At 43.0% G+C, this 22,712-nt stretch overlaps 1 protein-coding gene across 4 annotated transcripts in view; it reads right to left on the bottom strand.

Moving 5' to 3' along the window:
- mcu (mitochondrial calcium uniporter) overlaps positions 1-22,232 on the bottom strand; it is a 48,844-nt gene extending 26,612 nt beyond the window's left edge. For 2 of the 4 annotated variants that reach the window (XM_083696349.1, XM_083696350.1), the window contains exon 1: positions 21,883-22,232. In XM_083696349.1, the coding sequence (XP_083552475.1) occupies positions 21,883-21,999 (117 nt within the window). In that variant the 5' untranslated portion in view covers positions 22,000-22,232. Of the gene's footprint in view, positions 1-5,415; positions 6,085-21,882 lie in introns of those variants that run through there. The other 2 variants (XM_083696351.1, XM_083696352.1) reach the window with 2 other exon arrangements.
- Positions 22,233-22,712: the final 480 nt, after the last annotated feature.

Raw genomic sequence — 22,712 nt, 5'->3', positions numbered from 1 at the left:
ACGATGAGGTTCTGGTAGAGAGATTCTCAGCTTGTATTTGTGTACATATTGGCTTCACCATTCAGAGACGTGAATGTGATGAGACTACCACTCGCAGAAGAATTCACCAGCAGAACTACAGAGGCTACACTGCCCAAAGGCTCAAACCACTAGTTCGTCACAAAAACAGGATGGCCAGGTTACGGTTTGGTACGTAACCTAAAAGTACCTAATAGAGCCTGCAGGGTCATGGGAAAAGGTCTTGTGGACAGATGAGACAAATATGAACAAGTACCAGAGTGATGGCAACAGTAAAGTGTGGAGAAGAAAAGGAACTGTCCAATATCCACAGGATACCACCTCATCTGTGAAATATGGTGGAGGGAGTGTTATGGCTTGAGCATGTACAGTATGGCTTCCACTAGAACTGGCTCACTAGTCATCATTGATAATGTAACTGCTGAATTCTGAAGCACACAGAAATATCTCGCCAGCCCACGTAAAAGCAAATGCCTCCAATCTCATTGGATGATGCTTCATTATACAGCAGGACAATGGCCCAAAACATTCTGCCATAGCAACTAGATTTTTCAGGGCCAAAAAGTGGAAAGTTGTCAATCACCAAATATAAATCTTATTCAACATGCATTTAATTTGCTGAAGAAGGAGACATAAAGCAAAACGTCCTCAAAACAAACAACAACTGAAGATGGCTGCAGTAGAGGCCTGGCAGTGCATCATCAGAGAAGATACCCAGCATCTAAATAAGGGGACTATGTCTAAAAAGTGTTGTAATTTCTGAATGGTGAAACCCATATGTACCCAAATACCATCAAATAAAGGCAGAGAATCCCTACTTAAACCTTTAATAGTAATTGTTTGATTTAAAATCAAAACTTTTAGAGTGTAGCTAAAGAAGAAAAAATGCTTCACTGTCCCATTACTTACGCAGGGAACTGTATGTACACTGTAATAAACGACACTGATATGAGATTAGATTGTAGTACAGATTAGACATAAACTGTTTTAAGGGTTCATGTATACCATAACCTTGTTGAGACCTAGTTCGGAAAGCCTGGGGAAATCTTTCGCAGAAAGTAGCTTCAAAGGTGGAGACCTGTTCAAATGAGTGACGACACACAGCACCTCAAACCAATCAAATATTTTGCTTGGGCGGAGCAAGAAAAAAATTGAATTCAGTTTTTCCTTCCATTTTCATCAATGTTGCAAGCAACTATAGGCAACAACTTTCTGGAAAAATAGTCCTACCGGGTCGGAAATTATGACTTGCATAACAACAAGCAACCATTCTATGGGTATGTGGCAGAAGGTTCTTGGAATGTAATTGAAATTGCAAGCACATTCTCTCATCACTCCATCCAGTTCAATCCAAGCCAGATCTGCTAAAGTAAAATTCTCCAGACCTCCAAAGGAGGCGTTAGAACGATTTGTTTTGGAGGTACGGCAACGCAAGACTATGTATACCACAACAGCGTGTCACCAAGGCTACTCAACATGTCTACAGGGATCACCCCGCTAACAGGATCTCAATATTGCAATAAGGAAGCACTTCATAGCAGGCTATGGGTACCACTAAATTAAGGCACAGGTCCTACTCAGAACTTCATTTGAGAGAAAAGAATAGCTCTGTCATCAGTATTCTTCAACTCTCACTCTAAACTCTTACTAAACCAACTCTCACAAGCCCAAATATCCATGACTAGCAAAAACTGCAAGAATAAACCATAAACCCTTCCTCCAACTTAACCAATTGCAATGGTCTCCCAATCGCTTCAACAATGTCTGGCACATCTGGCAGGGTGTACTTAGTTCAGGGTTAAGGAGGAGTATTGTCCCTTAGATAAAGTGGTGCCACAATAACATTCCTATCAGGGCCTCAAAGACAACAAAGAGGCTGTTTATGGACATTTGTGTCCGGAGGCAATAAAACAATGTAATGATACAATAGATTGGGGAAGATTTGACCATTCTTTCTAGTTATTACTGGCTACTTGAGAGGAGGAGGAACCTCCAATAAAGACAAATGTTTTACCAAGGAAATAAATTCTAGTAGGGCAGTATCAGAACAGATAATATAGGTGAAGAAACCCATTATGAAATCTAGAATATTCACCCACCAGTTCTCTAAAGGACTGTTTGACTAATAACAAAATAGCTAGGGTAAGGACATCCAGGGTTTAACTTCAGTTCAACATAAACACACGTCAGAGTACTGAGAAAGTATATAGATCTGCACAAACAGAGGGGAGTGCCTGCTCTGTGAGAGCAGTTGCACTTGAGCAGTTGTGGTTTCATAAACTATCTGTGCTACCAGAACACTGGCCCTCGGAGGGACAGCCCAGTCTATTTCTGCTGATTAGCCTGTCAAAGAGTGAGCTGCTCCCACCAGATTACAACCACAACAATCCACACAAGGCCTGGCTATATCCAACTCTCCTAGCAGTATGGGCCCAGGTGGCCAACTCTCTAGTGACTATAGTCCTGCAACAAAACAGGGGCACTACAAGTGAACTAAAAGCAATCTCTGGTTTAGTGGAGTTGACTACAGTATTTATGCTAAGTCTATATGAGGGCATATAGACCATAGACCAATACCATGGTAACAGAATGACCCTGGGACTCAATTTTTCACTTTCAAACATATGCCAAACAAAAACCCTTGATAGCAAAATTTAACAAACTATACAACTCTATACACAAGGACTACTTCTAACAATTCCAATTGAAAATCGTGCAGGTTCAAAGTTTTGGAACAGAATGACCCTAAAAGTTTGTTAGCGGAATTACCATAAAATTTCCCTGGGTTTTTTATGTAACCACGTTTCCTCTATTAAATACCTGCTCCTAATTAAGATTTAAATATGTCTGCAGAAAGATTGGGATGTTAGCTATCATATGATACCTTGAGTAGAAATATACAATAGACACTCTCATTAAAATAATAATGTATTAATTCATGAATTTATATACAATATAACATTAAAAAGGGAAATTAATAAAAACTCACAAAATTTAAGAAACATAAATACCTTTTGGCAGCAAAAAAACTGATTTCCTGATTTGGCAAAAATTAAATACAAATAGGCCTGTCATTGTGTTGAGACACAATGAAACACCCAATCTGCTCCTAGTCTGCCTAAGAGATAGCTTTTGCAAAATGAAAACGTTCTTTATTATCTGCAACTGGTGTGGGAAGGACCATAAGAATCTGTCTTAGGGACACCACACCACATGTGTCTCTTTTTAATGATGAAGATAAATCCCTTGATGTCCATCTGTAGAAGTCTGCAACATGTGTCATTATTCTCAATGGAAGTTACTTGCGTTACATATTTGTGTGATTTGTTGGCTTTCCTTCCCCCACTGTACTCAACAACAATGAAGTCTCCATTTATTGGGCAGGGCTTGTTGAGGAGGTTGATGCAATGGTTTGTAACTTCTACTGTATGGGTTCTACATGGAACCCAAAAGCGTTCTACATGTAACCAAAAGGGTTCCTTAAAGGGTAATCCCACAGGGACATCCAAAGTACCCTTTTAGGTCCTGCACAACCTGTACAATAAGTCAATGTAGCCAAATGCCCAGTAATTCCGTTACAGATTTTATTTGGTAATTCTGTTACCACTTTAGTAACAGAATGACCAGTTTTAATCTCTTATTAATTTATAAGCTAAATCAATATCAGTAAAAACACTACAAGTATTTGGTAAGTCTATTTATGCTTTTTACTTTTGTTAACTTTCATTATCCTCGCTCCTCACGATTCGAAAAAATAACAATTTCCTAAAAACTAAATATGTGTTGATATTAGTTTACCAGAGTCTGTACTTTAACATTACTGAAAGGTTTGATGTTTTTCTGAACTCTTAAAGACTTTTTCTGGTAGATGTTTTCATAGCCACTTTTCCATACTGTATGTTTGACCAGAAGTCAAAGCCTTTGCTTATCTCAATTTTTATGATAGAAGATGGTTGATACCTGTATTTCTGACGTCATTGCCCAAAAAATATAGTCTCTTTTGATGTGCCTTTTACATGGAACTACCCATGATCAGTGTCACGTGGCTCAATGACATATCACAGGGAAAAATTTGCATCTAATACTATGGATTAATTTACTGATTGGCTTCTTGCCCTGTGTGTTTACTGCAGGCGGGGTAATCTTATCTCCATCTCACATGTATGTCATGGCAGGGGTCCTGTCCAGCTTTCTCAGGTAGCCCCTCTCACTCTCTCTTTACAAGCTGTTAAAGCACTCTGCCTGACACCGCAGCACCATCTGATCCAGGCAAATGTAATACCAGGGCAATTTCAGAGGTTTCTGAACCCTGGTTAATCTCTCTTCACTGCACATTCCCCTGCACCACTTCACTCTCATTAAAGAAGACTCCGCGTCAGCAGGCTGAGAGACCTCAGCTGCCCCCCCCCCCCCCACACACACACACACACACACACACCATATCATGTACATATAATATTAGATGTTAGTATGTTAGATGTTAGTTAATGTTAATGAGAGTTAGTGAGTAAGACTATGAAAAGACCAAATTGGCTCTAGGTTAATCTATATAGGACATTACAAGCAATGTGCCTATGGGGTGGTCAACCCTGCTATATGAGGAAGAGCTTTCTGCCATGTCAGAGCAATGTCTGTAGCAGAACGGTTTGATTCTAAAATCAAACACACAAGTGTGACATCAATTCATAGCAGCGGATGCACTGACACATGGGGGTGAATCAGAATACAGTACTCAGCTAAAATTCAATCACTATGAGGCTCCGGACCTATTTCATTTAAAATGAAAGAGAGCATGACCGCTCGGTCAGCAGCTTCAACTCACGACCTCATGACAGCCCAATAACCCCTAAGCTCTATCAACACACAGCAGCACCAGACCACAGGTTCACACTCCACACTCCAGTACATTCAGCTGCACTAGAAAGTGGAGAAACGCACCTTGGAAGGTGATTGCTCATACATTTTGCAGTTCAACTTGGCTGTTGGGGGCTGTAGAGGCTGTTACACTGTTCCCTGAACAAGACTAAATACAATGCAATGTCACTGAGATGGTGTGGCGCTACCACAACACAAGTTATTCTGTTCCGTTTGTGAAAGGGTCTGACAGAGTGTTCCGGGGGGATAGCAGGTTAGAAGTGTGTGTGTGTGTGTGTGTGTGTGTGTGCCGAAACAGTCCAGGGGCACAGTTGGGGGGACAAAGGTGGAAATTATCGAAAAACTAGTATAGGTGATTTATCAGACTCACACTGACATCACGCAGGTTTGAATGTGCATGTCGATTGCAAAAAGAAAGTTTGAAAGTCCGAACCATGTCCATTTGTGCATGTCCATTTGGGATGCCAGAATCGAAAAGCTGTTAACAAAGGTCTTAATTTTTACCGAATACCATCAACTCACGCTCTTTTTAATGCTAACCGCAGACGTCTTTGGTTGCAAGCCCTCAGAAGAAAAGATTGGAACGAGAACCTCAATAAAAATGCCCGACTTTGCATACTATTGCTTTAGGTGCCAGCAGTTTCAGTTCTGCTGTCTTCATTTGTCAGATCTGAAAACATAATAAAAGAAATGTTAGATAACTTATTTGGTTAATACAAATTGCAACCACAGCTGGTTCCATGGGTCATTAACTTGTTACATGGCACTGATAATGACGTTTTTATATTAATTCTGAGTGATAGTGATGGCTTTACATGATGCAATTACATTTTTCAAGTCCATGACCTGATCTTGTCTACATTCAAATTGTGCCTACATTTCTAGACAGGTATAGAGTATTAAAATACTTACAGCGATAGTTCACCCAAAAATCATATATCAAATATAACCTTTGACATTGGTCTTTCTACGCTTTGCTCTGGCTGGCTGCAGTTGGCTGTCTGTCCTCTTAGGCTTTCTGAAGCTGATTTCACTCAGTCCGGCTGGCTTCACCTCTCTCTTGGATGTATGGATCCACATATTGGATCCACATATTAGTTCCTGAAGTACAAGACTTCTCTGTCTTTCCCATCCTGACCCACAGCTCAACTTTTAACATAAGTGCAGCTGCATGGCTGCAGCATGACCCTAACCTGCAGGAAAATGGTATAGAGATTCCTATTATTCCTAGCTATCTAATGTATAAACACATTGGTTTAAATGGTGCTTGGCTAGATATGTCAATAACCACATCTGTATGATTGCAGCAAATGAGCAGTGAATTTTTATTAGACTAAATGAATGACACTGACAGTGGATTGGGCAAATAATAATGGAAAGGTAAGATAATTTAGTAAATTAACGTTAGGTACATACCCAGCCATACAGGTGCAGTTCGCAGTCTGGATACAGTTGTTTGTCTTGTTGACAATAACCCACGCCTTGTACAACTCCGTCTTCTTGCCCTGTCTTTGGCTAGGCAGCACCTCAGTCTTCAGCACTACAAAGTTTTGAACTTGGTAATCGTGAAATTGTATGTTTTAGACGTGACGACAAAGAACAAAATTGTACGCATCAAGCGACTTGTACGGTTTTAACTTCTCCTGGTAAACACTTGGAGTGTCGATCAGGTAAGTATGTATGTCTGACCACAGAAGGCTTGGCCATTTCGTTTCGTCGTTTAATCATTGACAGGCCAATGCATATGGGTCTGCAAGACGTCCCATTCATCATGGTTAATTTTGTAACATAACAGTGCCCATCACTGGGTGACAAACAGTTGTAGTAAGCGGAGAACATTTTAAAACTAAAATCTACAACTATTACGTTAAGTAATAACGTAGGCTACATTGGATTAGTTCGCTAGCTGTCTTCCTCTCTTCATTTGTCCTTTGTTGTCCTTAGCAACGTGAGTTTTCTGCAACCGTGATGCGCGCGTATCCCCAATGTTTACAAACATATATTTGGCCTATAGGTGTATTAGTCCCCCTCTGTTTAAGTGATTTAAGGCTGAACACAGTGCTGGCAGATGTTAAATGAAACCCACAATGAGTAGAGAGGGGGGAGCAGAGGTGTTTGCCTGGTTTAATTTCCATGGTTCTTTCTATAATTCCATAATCTATCCAGTCTTCCTCCTCCATCACACCTCTCTCTCATTCAGAGATGTCATGTCTCTTTCTCTGTCTCTCTCTCTGCTCTATGCCTCTCACATACCAGTTAGAGAGAGCAGCAGGCACCCCCAAGGGAACAGGAGGAGGAGGGGGGGGGGACTGCAGGCAATCACCCTCTCTTTGGCCAAGGAGAAGACATGAAGAGAGGAGAGGAGAGGAGAGGAGAGGAGAGGAGAGGAGAGGAGAGGAGAGGAGAGGAGAGGAGAGGAGAGTTAAATGAAATTTCCACCACATTAAGCAGGCCTGTTACCCAGTGACTGCACACACGCTGGGGGGGTTGGGCTGTTATTGGTTGTGTGTCCTCTGGATGTTGAAGGTTTCAGTTGGGAATGGGGACAATCTGGTAGTATAGGGGTTCCCTGGATGTCCCAAGCTGGCAGACTACACACAAAGCTGTTTAAGCCTACAAACATACTCATATCATCAATATTACTCTGGAATCTCATGTGTGCTACCCTTACATACACAGCCACACATTTCCCATTTTTCTCTTCCCAGGGATCCTACTATAACGTGTGACCTCCTTCAAGGACGTACTGTAAGTGTGTGTGTTGTGTGTGTGTGTTGCTCTGCAGCAAAGTTGGGCAGAGAGTGGAGGAGGAAGGCACCAGCAGTCCTGTCTGCAGTCAGACAGGAGATTCCTCACACAGCAGGAGCTACAGAGTTACCTGCCAATGCACACTAAATAACCAGCAGACAGGGGGGAGAGGATGTGTACTCTTCTGGTTTTCAGTCTCATAGACACACGTGCTAACACACACAGAAAACACGTGCCTCCTCCTCTGCTGGTTACTGAGCATTGTTCATGCGCAGATATACACACACACATAGTCACAGGAGAATGGGGAATGTCTCAGACTGGCAGCTCCTGCAGCAGTAGAGATGAATGGGTGGGCTGGAAACTGACTCCATTCATTATGTAATACAGCTACACAGCAGTCCTGTCCCAGGTGTCTGAACTGGGGGTTGTAGAAGAGAGGGAGGGGGAGAGAGAGAAACAATGGGAATGACAATAACTGCCTCTTGTAATCTTAGATAAATATGGAGCTCTCTCTCTCTCTCTCTCTCTCAGAGCTCCAGCACTCCTGCCTACCCCTAACCCAGAGAACACACAGCACAACCCCACTCCCTGCCTTTCAGGCTGGCATCAAAACAAGAACATGTAGTAATATGTTCCTACCTGCCGCTAATCATCCCTTCAGCATACTGTGAAGACGTGAGTAAGTGTCACATGACTGACTGGACTGGTGGGTGGGGCCTGGCTGGCCCCTGGCTCTGCTCTGCTCAGGGACAAGGCTGCAGTGTGACACACAGCCAGCCCACAAGGATACTACATTCCATCTGCATGGTGTCAGCTCCTCATGGTATTACTACTGTAGCTGTCTTGGCTGAGAGGCCCGACACCATTACAGGGTCACAGCTAGCCTAGCCTAGCCTGGGTCTGATTGTCCAAACACTCCTTTTAGCATTATTACTAAGAGGCATGATTTGACAAATGCTGCAGCTCATTGTTCAGAGCAGTGCACAGTGCAGTGTTTCCAGAGGCTCAGAGCAGGACAGCGGTCTAATCTACAGAACCTACACGAAGAGATAGGTGAGGGAGTAGTTCACTTTAAAAATGCATGTTCACACTGAAAGAGATTTTCTTCAAATACATCAAAGCAATATTACTACTCAATAATACCGATGACTAAGACGTTTGAAAATATCACAAGGCTGAGAACATACAGTCTAGAATGGAGCTGAGGAGGAGGGAGCCAACGTTTGAATAAACAACTTTACTGGGAAACCTGAGCTATACATACCTCATACTGTTACTACCCATCTCTTTACAGTCCCACTAGCCTGTCCAACATCCATAACTAGAGTGAGAGCCTTACAGTACAGTGCTGCTTCACTGTGTGTGGGGGTGTTTTAGACTAGGACCTATTGTTTTGACAAAATAGTGCTTTTAAAAGAAGGTACAAGATAGAGTATAAATGAGCTGCATAGGTAATTGTTAATTCAATAATCTATTGTATTCAAGGGAAAAGAGCTGGACTGCTGCCTTGCATTGTACAGTTACATCAATATTCAACTAAGGCTGTGAATGGCAGTGCAAGTGAAAGTGAAGGTACATGTGCACGTCAGTTACCAGCCCCCTTCTTTACCTTTAGAGAATGCAAATAAGATGGGAGCTCTGTAAGAGCCGAGCTGATCTAAGAGAAAAGGGACGTCTGCATAAGCAAGAAGAGTGTGAGCGAGAGAGAGAAAGAGCGAGAGAGAGAACAAGATAACCTTCACTCTATTGAAGGATGTCCTTATTTTCCAAGCGTTACCACAGCAACTCGAGCTGTAGGTCGGCTCTTGGTGGCTGTGGTACATGTGGCTGCGTCTCTCTCCCATGGCTGCTCTCTCTGTCACAGGCTCTGGCGTGCCAGCCTCTGAGGGACCGCGATGCCCTCTCATAAACGAGACCGTGGGAGTGACAACACCACGAGGCTAAAAGAGCTCCACTGCATTACAGGAGCTGCTGCAGGGTTGACAACACAGAGACAAGCTAGAAATTGCTTTTAAGATGAGCCCTTTGTGCAGTTTTCTGTCACAAAACGGGGATCTTTACCCAATCTGCCAGTTCCTCCCAAACAACTCTTTCACTAATTAATTCACTCTCTCTCCTCCTCTCCTCTCCCCTCCCCTCCCTCTCACTACCCCTCCCTTCCTGTTCAGGGTAGAGCAGGGATGTCCCTGGGGATCCCCTGCCTGGTAGTGAATAACAAAGCTGCAGGCTGACTGCTGGAAGCCCAGGCAGAGGTGCAGTGCTCTGTGGCTCAGCTCTCACACCTCCCCTTCCTTCTCCCTGAAAATAGGAGCAGCCCAGCTGACTGGCTGGCTGACTGACAGGGCGCTATCCTCCTGCTGGGGTTGTCCATAGGCTAACACAAGGCATCCAGCTAATCATGTTGTGTCACAATCTCACTGCATGAAACACAGGGATGCCTTGGTGCCTGCCAAGCCTGCTGCAAACACACACTCAGCAAACAGAGCAGAAGTGTCAATAGAGCAGGAACCCCAGTATCAACAGAGCAGGGCAGAGAGGTGAGCAGTTATTACAGCCACGGGGAGAGGCCTCAGTCAGTGAGAAAACACACAGCACTCTTTAATTCTCACGCCATAGGAGCTCTGGAAAACCCTACCCAGATCAATATGACCAGGATGAAGGCGTACATGCACACACAGTGCACTCACATACATGCATGCACATGCAGACAGACACGCACACACACAACAGAAGGCCATATGCACCAACTAATACATGCAAATCATTCAAAATAATAATCAACAAACCAACAAAGTGACTCTACTTTTTCTACCCCAGTAGAGAAACAGTCATGAACAGAAACAACAACTGGAGCAGAGACAGGCATAAAGACTAAAAACAATACCAGGACACAGAGATCCCAATACTGTACAGTGTACATTGCACATGATAACCTCAGGCAGATACATAAACAGTCACAACATGTCCCTTGCGCAGGTTGAGGATGGGTGAGGTTATCTAAGCATGGAGCCAGTCTGCTGTCTCAGTCTCAGTCTCAGTATGACCTGGCTTTGATTTATCACATTACCAAAGTCCTATTCAAATAGGTCTGTGTGCACACAAATGAGAGAGTGTATATTGAGCACAGTGAGGGTGGTTTGTGGTGGCGTTTTTTTTGCTGGACTGACCAATGGGGCAGCGAGGCTATATTTCCCTGTGGTATCGCCAAGGCCTATGATAGCTCCTGCCTCCCTCTCCCAGATCACACAGCCAGATTCCCCCAGAGGCCCGGGGACACAACACACAATCCCCAGCCTATTACCTCCACCGAGGCAGAACAGCTCTACACCCCAAGAACACACATCGCTCACACAACACAACACACAGCCATGAGCCTGCGCACACACAGACTCTCGTCGCCATGGAAATGAATGTGCTGCTGAAACAGCTTCCACCCCCAGCATCTCCACTACCATCCTATTTATAGTTGAGCAATGTTACAGTACAGTAGCTGGAAAATGGAGAGTAAACTTCCTTCCTTACCTTCTCTTCTCTAATTCACAGCTCTGCCTGATTCAAATGGAGAGGAGGGAACATGCAGTCTTGTGACTATACTGTATTTAATCTCCCCACTCTAAAGGAGAGGTGTATTTGCCTGAGTAAATTAGGTCAAGATGGTGATGGGCCTGGCCTGCAGGCTGTTTGAGGGAAGAAACCAGCTCCTGCTTGAGGCTAACTTCCTCTGGCAGCCAGAAGGTCGTACAACTCAGTGATGTGTTCCTGCCGTGTGTGGAATGAGGATGAGAGGACCACATGGCTCCTCTGGATTAACAGTTTCTCTCCATCACTACCTGCAAAGAGGTCTGAACCACAGCTGCGATCACACACACATACATCACTCTTACTGAACAGACAGAGCCTTCTTAACCCTCTCGCTCCCACACAGTCCTTTCTATTAGTAGTACAGTACAGAGGTTTGGGATGTTTGGCTAATGCACAGTAGCACGCACGCACGCACGCACGCACGGACGCACGCACGCACGGACGCACGCACGCACGGACGCACACCTGGGTTGACAGGGAGGCCTTCCACCTACATGATGCAAGCTCCAGCTTGTAAAGTGAAATATGTTGACCCCCCCCCCCCTCCCCATGCCTTTGTAGCGACACGTTGTAACACTCAAATGGTGCTGCTTACACCAACAATCGTCCTTATCATATTCCTCTGTAGCTGACTGGAGTCATTAGCATTTGCCTACTTGAATGTCATGCATAATACTGCACCACTAAAAATAAGAAGTGCCCACAGTGTAGCGTCAACTTGCACACACTTGCTTTAGATAAAGTTGACTACTAACAAGACTGCAGGTCCCTATTATTTTAATTGAGCTTGAGGAGGACGTATACCTTTCTCTGTTGTAATCCCTCTTCAACATATCTTGACTCCTGAGTGATTTATGTAAGGGAACACACAATGGTCAAATCTTTTCGTCTGGCCTTCATATTGGAGAGCTCATCAACAATGGATTACAGGTTCTCCTAGGCTATTTACATAAGCAATTTGCTTAGCTGACGTGCTTCCCAAAGGTGCCTTTGAGCACAGAGAAGATTGTATCTTACACACATCAAACCTACGTTTACCCTCACTGACTTTCAACACTGTATAATAGCAAGGGCCCTGAGGGATCTTTACCATAGCACACAATAGCCTTGTGTCTCTCTGTAGGGCATAGGGATTCCATCGTCGAACCTGGCAGTCCCCATCAACATAAGCAGCCCATTAGAATGACTATAGATGGCACAGCGTTGCGGTGAGTGGTGTTTCAGTGTGCTGAACCAGCTAAAGAGAGCATGCGACCCCCACGGCATCCCACCTCTTTTCACACACACACACCTCAACCTAGCGCCTGAGAATGGCTCGACACCACAATTAGGCCATGTGTGGATGCACTCATTGATCTCCTGCTCTGATATAAGAGTTAATTAAAAGGGATGGGGCTCAGTGCACAGCCCCCTTGCTTCCCTTAAACTAGCAGTTAAGCAGCAGTACAGAGTGAGACAGACTCCCTGTCCACATGTGAACTAACCCGAGGGAGGGGAGGGCCTAGCATTGCTGCTGTGCGAGTGACGAGGCTCACAGAACACACAGACACACATTCACAATAGGTTGGGTTGGCTGACTGAACCTGTAGTCAAATGTCTGGCAGGTCAGGGTGATGCAGGTAACCAAATGGAAACAAAAGCTAGGCAGGCAGCTCCATGGCTTAAGTCTGAGTGGTGGAAATCCTGGAATGGTCGTAGGTGTGTGTGTGTGTGTGTGCGTGCGTGCGTGCGTGCGTGCGTGCGTGCGTGCGTGCGTGTGTATATGTGTGTGTGTGTGTGTGTTTCCTCCTCCTAGACACACACATGGTGAATCCCCTGTGTGTGTCTAGCATGGCTGAGTGAGTGCCTGGCTAATTATAGTGCTTAACTTAATACATACATACCCTGATTGTTTGTGCACATTTTATATTGATATTGATGTGTGAACGAAATGCTTGAGGCAGAGCAGCTCTACAACATCAATCAACAACACAATACAGTGTAATAAGTAAAAACATAAATATGAGCATTAAAAGTAGTAACAGTAAATAACAGTAGATACAGTAAAATAAAATCTTCAGAATATACAGACTTCCTACAAAGTTGCAGTGAGACAGCGGTACCGCTCTGTCAACAATGCTCAGTGCTCTTTGTCGGATGTATTAGGTTACGAAATACAACTTTTTTTTTAAGAAAATGTTAATGATATGTCAGAGAAATACCTCAGTGAACAATTCACAACATGAAGAATCTTTTTTTTTTTGGTAAAATATATTTTATAACATTAGGAAGTGAAATGTAATCAACAAAGCAAGTTTTCTCTCACTCTGTGAAGACTGGGTGAACACCCTATTGAATTACGATAAATATAATTTCCACACTAATTCACCGTATGTGGGGAGGATTTATTGCAAACATAACAGCCTACCAGTAATTCAGTTATAAAAATAACACCAAGGCATCCCAATTTGTGCGGCGCCAATGCACCTACATCTCAGTGGAAACGGCGGTGACAACATGACGCGGGAGTGGACAAGGACATCTCAGTTCTTACGACCATGATTCCTTTCATCCTCGTTTCCTCGTTCACTCTCCTCAATTCCTCTCGTCGTTTCCATGTGACGTTTCGAGGAGGACGCGATTGGAGGACGGGAAGAGAGGATGCGAGAAATTGCACAAAAGATTATTCAGAAAGGGCCAGAACGTATCATACTTGGAGGCACGACATTTCCTCTTCTTTGGTAGTAGTGACCTGAATAGTAATGTCAAAGAGCCCACATTTTGCCCTGCAACATCCTGTCCTGCATCTGCAAAGCACCATGTTAAAGATGTCTCTGGTCGGAGCAGGGCCTTATCTGTCCTCCAGATCACAGGGTTATGCTAAGTTCATTCCAAGTGACACTGGCTGTCACTTCAAATCACCAGGACAAACCAAGTGTAACAAACTAGAAGCCCTTTCGCTATTAACCCTGCGTATTGATCCAACAGTGACGATGGTACTACTTATGAGGACGGGCAATGTATCAGATCTAAAATTTCCAATTTATTGTCTAAAGACGGTACTTCAATTCATTCAATGATTTTAAATATTTTGTCATTTTCCTATTGGGTGCCTACAGTTAGTATACATATGTAGCAGGGCAGTTCTGTGTAAAAGGACCCATGAGGATCAAAATGTGACATTCATCAGAGCATATCAAATTGGGTGCCAAATGAAAGCTAAGAGTCTATATTTTGTGGAAATTAAATCAGAAATACATTTCTCAACCATCTTCCATCACAAGAATAGAGATAAGCAAAGGCTTTGACTTCTGGTCAAACATATGGAAAAACGTCTAAGAAAACTATAGCATCTAAGAAATCTACCAGAAAGAAAAACATCTATATTTTCACATTTCTCTGCCTCATGAGGTGTGTGGAGAATGGAAGTTAACAAAAGTAAGAGGTACAGTTAGACCTACCAAATACATGTAATGTTTTTACTGATATAGTTTTAGTTTATGAATTAATAATTGATTAGAACGATGGAAGAACCCTTTTAAGTTCCATGTAGAACCCTTTTCAGAGGGTTCTACATGGAACACAAAAGGATTCTACGTTGAACTTAAAAGGGTTCCAAAAGGTTTCTTCCAGAGGGACAGCCGAAAAACTGGGAAAACATACAGTAGTAGTTACAAACCACCTCATCAGCATCTTTATCTCATGCTCCACAAAAGGGAAACTTCAATGTTGTTGAGTACAGTTGGGAAAGCCAGCAAATCACACAAATATGTAGCGCAAGTAACAACCATTGAGAATGATGACATACAAAAAGGACAGCAATGATGTCTTCATCATTAAAGATGATCACTTCCTGCAGGCCTTGGGTTGTCTGTGGAGAGCAGTAACTAACTAACTCCCATCTCCCTCTTATAGTATACTACCTACACGTATCTATGTGGTGACACTGCTAAAACGTAGAAGAATTCGCAGATTCCATTTGAGGAGAAAAATCTAGCTAATACTGCCTCGGCTACTCAAGTTCAAGTCAATCTGTTCCATTTCCATGGCGTAGCATCTCATCCCCTTCTCCCTTTCCTCCTCTTCATTTAGCTAGGGACTGTTTGTTTTTCTGCTCATCGTTGCACGATTGGATGAACCATTTATGGATTTTCAGGGGCCCTTAAAATGATGAACTGTCTCGAATCAAATCCTTCAGATTTAGTATATTTTTTTTCAATGACATAAAGCAGAGAAATGAAGATCAATGGTGGCAGGAGGGACACCCAGGGTGGGTACTGGGTAGAGTGCAGCTGGAGCATGGAGCTAACACAGGGAGGGGGGGGGACTGTCAGGGGCAATGGAGGAGAGTGGTCTGTAAAGGACACTCTTTAGCCACACAGACAAACAAACAAACATACACACAATGTACACACACTGATCTGGCAGTGCCATCATGTATGCAACTCAGACACATTTGAGAGAGATTTCGGCACAGGTGACCTTCATGTAAGGTGTAATTTACTAAGCTGCTTCAGTAAGCTGATTTGGACGCTGTATTGCCAGAGATTTGTTTTCCTGTCACAATAATGAGTTCCATCACATATCTAATATCTGAGAAACTGAGCTCGGGCTGTTTACGACCTTCAGGTTCCAGCATCACCCCTTCTGAGGGCGTTCAATGCAGACGTCCCACAGATGCAGGAGCTTAACTCCATCCATCATCCATTACACTTATTGGCCTAGTTTAATGTCCTTATCAAAGATGACTTCCCAGATGCTCGGCTAGACCTGTACAGCAACATGGAAACACCAAATTACACAGCACAAGGGTTTTACTAGTCAGTTATATCTTACTGGGTGAATTCCCTTCCAGAATACTAATCTTGTCCATCAACACACTCCCATCCTGGGCACTGATAAACTACCTCCATAATGGATTTTTTTATGTATTGATGACAATAGGAGCACAAGGCCACATTCCCAACACACAACAGTTAGTCTCTATGTGCTGTAGAGTAACACCCTGCCAGACCATAAGCTGTATAGAAACAGCAATCTTCTAGATCATTCTCACTAGTGTTGTCCCTCTCCTCTATATATGTGTTTAGGACGTTATGTGTAGAGCCGCTGTTGCTGAGGTGGGAAGTGATCGATTATTAGTGATTACCAGTGGACATGCTCAACTCAATGCAATAGTCCTCTCAGTAATCCAATAGTTAAACACATACGGTATTCACCTTGTCTTATGCCCACAGGACAGACATCTGGTGAGTGTGACAGAGAGAGAGGGCAGCGTGAGATGAGCAGGTGGTAGCGGCGTGATGAACAGAGCACAGGGGAGTGAGTGAGAGAGGGTGCACGGGACCCGCACAAGCATATGGTTAGGAACATGAGGGGAAATATGATCAAGGTGCTTTTTACAGGGGTGGCAGCTGACTAACATGTAGCCTGTGTTATGCAAAAATATAAAAAAATAAAAGATAAGAGAGGGAAATCCACCTTCTTGAATTAAATTGGTCAAATCTGCTTGGAGGCCTAATTAACCTAGGCCTAATTGACCTCTGAGATCTAGGCATCTAAATAAATCAGTAGATTATTAAAAAGCCTGATGGACATTTTCCAGTGTCGGGGAGTAGTTCCACTACATGTAGTTCAACTACCAGTTTAACTACATTTTGCAGTAGCTTGGTGGTAGTTAAATTAAATCCAAATATTAGTCTCAGTTAAATTAAATTCAAATCCTAGTAGTGTTTCCTGTAGTTAACTACTATTTTGCCATGTAGCGGTCTAGTAAGCTACGTTCACTACTCACTGTATTTTTCCAAAAGAAAACAAAAAAAAAACATTGGAATTAAACTATTATTCTAGCCCTTAAACTTCAATTTCCCTACTTATTCTTCCCTCACTGCCTCCGGTCTCCCCATTGTGTTCAATCTCACCATTTTCTTTCTCTCAGTGATTTCAGAGCACTTCAGTCGCACACTTTCTGTCACATGGACCGGTCATCTTTCAGTAACTGACTGTCGTGTGATGGATGAAGTAGTTTTGATGTAGTGAACTATTTTTTCAAAGTAACATCAGTTTGACAAACTATATTTCTCTCAAGGGTATCTTTAGTGTAGTTTTGTAACTTCTTTCCTGGTAAAGTAATTGGTGATCTAGTTCAATACACTTTCAGAGTAGCTTTCCCAAACCTGACTATAACTTCAGACTATCCATGGCACAGCTGGGTCTTTTGAAGAGTTTGGCATCTGCTGCCCACACTCACTGTCCTACTAGCCATTGCTAATTTAAAAAATGGTCTAATGAGGTCACAAGGCTATGGCATTGTACTGTATGGGTCAATGAAGACTTTAGGCTATAACCAAGTAACAAACATGAGTCCCTCCATTCTGTTCTGCATCATATTTCATTCTACTTGTATAGCAACATCACCTTGATAATTCAGGGATGGTGACCCCTCATGCACCTTCGGCATGGAAGAGGATGAATCTATTATTCATCTGTTTTGTGATTGCAATCGCAAGTATTTTGGTCAGACATTAATAACCTCATAAAGAGGAAGGTTTGTAAAAAGATTTATCTTCCAAATTAATATATTATTTTGGGAATTCTTACTGCTCAGGCTGGGATTAGTAATGATGACAAGTCTAAAAAAACCAAATGTACTGTCTTTCAATGTTATATCTAGAAAAATATATTAAAACCCTGAAACTATCAACTAATCACAAAGCCATAAATACATGTAATGTATGGTATGTGTATAAATTCTAATATGATGTTGGTGCCATTCCTCTGTATACCCCTGGTGATCTAGCCTACTACCATCAATCATGATTCCCCTGAATACTACTAGTTTGATCGATTAATTGATTGATCAGTTGGATGGCTGATTGATCGACAGGTGGATGTATTGATCCTTTGACACGTACAATAGGTGACATACAATTGTCTCAGACATTCAAGTACAGCATATTGCAGCATTTTATTTTTTATTTTGTATCAATCATACCGTAAAGCATAGTAAATGAAAAAGTAAACTGAACTAATCAAGGTGCCACAACCTTTAAAAAAAAATCATACAGCCGTATCCAATACAAACACCATAGAAACACACCCTGTGACAAATTCCAATGCAAACACCAGCGCAAACACAACAAAGACATTTAAGCAGATCTTAATGTCACCACCTTACAACTTCATACCTGCATTGTATGACTTCCATGACAATAGCCCATCTGAGGGCCTATGGACTCTTGTAACATTTGATTAGTCCAAAGTTCATTATCAACAACTAACCATTTTCTAAATATTGCCAATAGACAATAGGGACAAAACTCATAAACATGATACACAGCTGTAAGAAGAATATCCTGAAAGCAAATCTGTCATCTCCTGTAATATCTCAAGTTACAATTCATATCATACAAGTATGTCTTATAGCCTAGACCTACAGCTCTGGGTAACTTTATATCAACTCTAACCTACTGAAATAAACCCACTAAACCATGAGTATCATTTTGCATATTGATAATATCTGCATATAACGAGCCTAATCCTGTATCGATTAAAAAAATTAAAAGTCTGTAGTGAGGTGACAAGGGATTACCTTCACTTTAGCAGACGCATGCAGGACTCATATAATATAATTAGCTTTGAGATTAGGTAACCAGGCACAAGAATCACATGCCATAAACAAACATCCAATCAGATTTGATCCCTGAAGAAACGTCAATCATTCCAATGCTACATCGGTCAATGTCACAACCAAACTAGGTAAGAGGGGTCTGCAGCTGTCAATCAACTGAACCTAAAACATCAAATAACACCTAAATGTGACTCTCCTCTATTCATTATGCAACGTCAGACACACATCATGTTGTCCTTTAAACAAGAGCTTTCTCCCAATTATACCAGCAATATGTGTACAACCTCATGGGATGTGCACCAGTTGGATCATGTGAGCTCTCAAAAAGCGGTTTGGCTTAAATTAATCAGGCAGCTCTTGTGGTCAGGTTTATCAATCATCATATCACCCTTCTAGGGACAACAAAAATGGACTTTCTCCCCACAAAGCTGACAGTCTCTTATCCTACTAATCCGGATAACTTAAGCTTTAGAATCGATCATGGCAGCAGGGGTTAATTAAATTAGATCTATTCTTATTGGATTAATATCCAGAAGGTGGTCCTGGCCCCCTGGTCCTGATGACTAGGTAGACCAACTGGTCTAATTTGAATATATAAATGAGAAAATTAATAGGAAGGAAAAAGTTTAAAAAGTGACATGATATCAATCAATGGAGCATTCTCTGAATTCAACAGGCATTTCCCTGATGTTCACCGTTATGGTTATGAACAAATGCAAACATTAGAGGAGCACTAGCACAGATAGTAAGGCTCAATTTCCCTGCGCATAGAGACCCCACTTTCAGCCTGTGATTTATGGGTCTTTTCCCATGGAGTTTATTCACAATAGCTTTCCTCCCCTGTCACGGGTTAAGATGGAACCCTTTTATAGGACAGCTGAGTCAATAGTCAGCCAATGCAGGTTAAGTGCGTCTCTCTAGGGTACCACATCCATTCTACACCAGGGATCTGACCCTTCACTAACAATCCATTCAGCGTACGGGTCCAGAGAGGTGGGTTACTAAACAGGGGGTGTCCCACACTATATCCTACAACACATCTGCTGATCAGCAAGTGACAAGTAGAGGGACATGCCTTCTTGCTAACCTATGGGCTCAAACAGCCTCAACAAGATGTGCCATACTGCAACACTGAGCTGGCTCTGAACACAACTAAGTGCTTTGCATGACAATGTAGGTTTACAGCCATGAGTTTATGGAAGGAGTTCCTGTCTTTTCTAGTATGAAGCTAACAAATGAAAACACAGCAGCTTTGCTGTCACAGGCCTGACAGGGCACCGTCACACACTGACAGGTTTATGCTAGGAGCAGTGGCAGTCACGCAAAACTGAGCAATGAGACAATACAAAATATAGTACCTGAGTGATAGGTAGAATAAAAAGGCAATTAAAAAGGATAACTCTGCAATGGTCTCCCTGCTAAATCAGTTACATTTAAGTATTTGTTTCAGAAGAGAGGAGAATATTAGCTCGCAACAGGGGCAAATGTGTTCCACTGTAATAGCTCACAGCGGGGAAAGAGCCATAGGCTGGAGCAGAGATGGGGACCTCAGTATCCATCCTAACAGCCACTTATCCAGCAGTCTGGCATTAGAGGGGAGCCATGAAGAAAAGTGGTCCTGTTTCAGAGAGGTAGACCTAATTTCAAAAGACAGCTTTCTGCGTGCGTGCGTGCATGCGTGCGTGCATGCGTGTGTGCGTATGTGTGTGTGTGTGTGTAACATAGAAACTAGTTTCAGAGCTGAGACAGCCCTCTCTCACACATCCCTTTGTTTGAGCAGTGAAGAGTCTCAAATCACAGCAATCATACTGCTGTTTTTTTTTCATGAAATGACTTCACTTCCTCATTCCTCAGTCTGTATCCTCTCTCCGCTGGCAGTTACTGAAAGGGTTCAGAGTTAAAGCTGTAGAGTGGATTGGTGAGGCAGAGGATGTAATTATTGCACCCAAGAAAGTATTGACAGGGCCCATAAACACAATTACCTTTCTGTCAGTAAGGGACTGAGGAAGAAGCATACATGACGGGGTGTGTGAGACTGCGCACATGCAGTACATAATGTGGTTTCCCCATGGCCCTGATCTCACCGGAAACCCATGAGCGCCCAGCTAAATGGGGAAATACCCGCAGAGAGGTAGGGAGGGTTGGGCTTGAGAGTCTGGCATTACTAAGTGTGGAACTCCATGATTGTGTGTGTGTGTGTGTGTTGCTTTTATCCCGCTGCATGTAGTTCCCTCACACTTATATGGAGGCGCACGAATTCTGTGCTCACCACATGCCAGAGTTTCTGCCGCACTGTCATACAGACACGCTGCAGAGAAAAACTACCCCTCTCATACCATACAGGATTGAAGACGGGGACATAGGATCGGTCTAATCGATTGACAAGTAGGGTCAAAATCTAATAGAAAAGACTAAATGGATAGCCTTAGCCACGTCACCAGTGTAGGATGTGCAATTAGTCAACCATACAAATGGGATTTGTCCATCTTCGTCGGTAAAAGCCACACTGGGCTACATTAGTAGGCTATACCTGCAGCTGTTCGCACTTGGTCAACATTGAAGTTGGAAGCCCACTGTTGCACAGCTCCTTGCAAAAACATACAACGAATCATGAATGAACAGATACAATTATCTTAACGATAAGTTTAGGGACGAAATGATATCTAGCACGAGATATTATAGAATAATGGACACCGTTGCAGTACACGGCGGGGTAGAAGGGTGTTGTGCCTAAAATCATTCCTAAAAACTGCATTGCTGTTGCTGTCAAAGATCGGGTGCGCGCCTGCGGCCACAGCACGGTGACTGCTGTTGTGCTGTCCCCGATTTTAGTTGTAGCAAACACCTCAATAACTGCAATCGCAATAAAGCCATAGCTAAACTTTACACATTATTAAAGTAGATGATCGAATGGAACTATCAAATATGCTAGTCAGCTTTACTTCCTTAGCATTACACAACACCGAGATTGTACACCCCACTACCGCCTCATATCCTCGCCGCCCAGCCTGGTCCCACACCGTACGCATGAAGGTCCGAAGACTTACCGGTCTTATGTGTTGATTATGTCGTTGTGAGGAGATAATAAGTGCAGGGAGGCTGGTTGCCACCGCTCCTCTGCTCCGGGACAAGAGAAGTACTGATCTGCACACTTTCGCAGCCATCTCTGTAGTGAAAACTCGCTGTGAAGGCGAATGCTGCGGGCGGACCAAGACAGACAGTGGCGGCGGAGAGGGAGGGTGCTAGGCGGGTTGCGGGGTTGGGTTACCGCTTGAATTCGCAGAGGCGGGCGTTGCACCCACAAACATTTCCTCTATAACTCCGTATGACAGGTCTGGCCAAATCACAAAGCAATTGCATAATTTCTACAATTACATTGCGACCGTATAGCAGTAGATGAGCACTTAAATATTGTGAAAAACATTAAACCTATCATTGAAAGAAATTGTTAAGAAAGTAAGTTAAGGAAGCGACACATAATATTGGAAAACAGTCATCTTGAGGGTGGACACCAATGCTTTTCCATCCAATAAGAGAAAAGGCTAGCCGTCGTGCTTCAGTTTCCTCAGCACAGAATGATCCCTCCACCAATCAGACACTGTGGGAAGATCCATTCAAGCAACCAAGAATCTTGTGGACTCTTTCCTGGGATGGTAGTGACTGTCTTTGAGGTTTCTCAATAAGAACATGCTCACAAGTTATACACATGCCCGTGTTGTTATTATTCCGTTATATAGCCTGAAGACATTTCCCTAACTCTCAGAGCCCTTCACATAGCAACACACATATGAAGCAGATTGTGTCTTTGTATATGTTTCTGTGTAATTTACCCCTAAATGTTGGCAGTCGAGGTGTCTTTGTCCTGGCCATCAATTCC

The sequence above is a fragment of the Argentina silus genome (assembly GCF_951799395.1).
Source record: "Argentina silus genome assembly, chromosome: X".
NCBI classification, from domain to species: Eukaryota; Metazoa; Chordata; class Actinopteri; order Argentiniformes; family Argentinidae; genus Argentina; species Argentina silus.
Note: the sequence above shows the minus strand (reverse complement) of the source record. Positions and strands in the feature narration are given on the sequence as shown.